At 35.3% G+C, this 1974-nt stretch overlaps 1 protein-coding gene across 1 annotated transcript; it reads right to left on the reverse strand.

Annotated features, from left to right (window-relative positions):
* Positions 1–223: 223 nt before the first annotated feature.
* Positions 224–1239, reverse strand: LOC123322366 (putative nuclease HARBI1; the record flags this gene model as incomplete). The annotated part of the gene is made up of 2 exons (XM_044910311.1): positions 224–829; positions 1072–1239. Coding segments are annotated over 2 exons (705 nt in total), but the record flags the coding sequence as incomplete, so codon positions are not given.
* Between the last annotated feature and the right edge of the window lie 735 nt (positions 1240–1974).

The following is a 1974-nucleotide window of genomic DNA, read 5'->3' on the forward strand; positions in this document are numbered from 1 at the left end:
AAAGACTGGCATATTCATTTCAAGACTGCCTAGACTTTTTTTGTTATTTCATTAAACATGTTAATTTTGCTTGTAGCCTTTTATTTCTTGTTGACTACTTGCTTCAACTATAGTCCAGATTATTGGAGGAAGCATGAGAAGCTAGAAATTAATTTCTATGCCGTTATTAAAATGCTGAAAAGCTATACATGGGTTGTGATATGAATGACAAATAAACAACTAATTTAGAAACTCATTTATTTTTTCATTAATCAAAATAACGTTTTCATATTCAAAATCCTAATAAACACTTTCACGCTTCTCCTGGCCAAATATCTATAGTGACTTTATTCCTTTTATCTTGACCACCTGCTAACAAATACTCATTGGATCTTCTATTTAGGGTATCAGCAGAAACATTGCCTGTGTCAATGGACTCTACTTTAATCAAATCGTTGTTCATTAAACAAATGTTGTGTAAGACACAACAGGCCAATATATATTGTGGGATAAACTGCGTTTCTTTTAAAGGACAGCAATTTAAAATTCTCCTGAATCTGTTTTTCAGCAAACCAAACGCCCTTTCTATAGTAACACGGGCTGATGATAAGCTCCTGTTGAAATGAATTTGCTGTTCGGTGAAATGCCCGTTATTTCTGTAAGGTACCATCAAGTACTTATGGAGGGTATAAGCACTATCACCAACCAAATGGCAATCTTCTGGGAAGTATGTTTCTGGATTATTGAAGTATTCAGATATCTCTGACCATCTCAAAACTCGCTGGTCGTGGACAGAGCCACAGTTTCCAATATATACATGAGTAAACTTGCACTCATGATCACAAACTGCCTAAAATGAAATATAAGAAAAGTACATTATAAAATCAAAGAATATCAACAGTGCATTCACTCTGTCATTTAGGCTTCTTGTGTTTCAAAGGCCATAGTGTTACTTTCACAAACTTACTCCGAGAGTAAAGTAAGAGTATGCTCAGATAGCATACTTTGAGTAAGAAAACGTACGTTTGTGAATGCTCTGAGTAATGAGACCTTACACAGAATAGGTTTGTGATAATTTATAATCATGTTTACCTGTAATTGAATTGAGAAATTGTGATGCCTATTAATGAAGGAATTCCCATCTTCAGATGGCTTGGTAATATTAATATGGCAACCATCTATTGCTCCAACAACTTTTGGAATAGGTCCTTTTTCCCTAAATCCATTCCAAATAATTGCTGCATCGCTCCTGTTGGTAGGCCACTTTATAAAATTTGGAGCCAGTTCGCATAAACCCTTCACTACCCTTCTTATTATGCGGAAACCAGTAGCTTTACCCATATTAAATTTTTCACATACAGACCTACAGATGAAATTGATCAATCAACACATAATTCTAATAATAGTATGAATTCACCTACCTATAGCAGTCTGGTGTAGCAAAAAACCACAGGGCAAACAGTACCTGATGTTCTAAGGGAGTTTGATATCTTCCTGGACCATCTGGACGTCTTACTGTCTCCCTCAAACAATCTACCAAATACTGATATGTGTCTGGTGACACCCTGCAAGTATTACTTCATTAAGGACTGAATTCCCTGAACTTTTAAACTTACCTGAAATGTTGTTTAAAAATCTCCGGTAGTAGAGTAGCAGAGCAGATTTTGGGCCACTTCAATGGCGACTGAAGAGTAATCCGACAAAGTATGATTCGGAGTACTTGAACATTATGTAGTTGGATTATGAAATGTTATACTGGTGTGTTATTAGATTGATTGATGAATATTTTTCAGAGTTAGATGAAAAAATCGTTGTTTAATTAATGGTGGTGTCTCTGTGTGCGTGAAAGGAAGAAGCTATAAAGGTGGTCCATGATGTCGTATAATAGATAAAATTGGAAATGTTTCTCTGTTCCTTTGACTGAGGTTTTTTTTTTTCTCATCTGTGGAGATGTTCCGAGAAAACGTTTGGGTCTTTTATTGTTTAAATAAGGGT

Source organism: Coccinella septempunctata, chromosome X (assembly GCF_907165205.1).
Source record: "Coccinella septempunctata chromosome X, icCocSept1.1, whole genome shotgun sequence".
NCBI classification, from domain to species: domain Eukaryota; kingdom Metazoa; phylum Arthropoda; class Insecta; order Coleoptera; family Coccinellidae; genus Coccinella; species Coccinella septempunctata.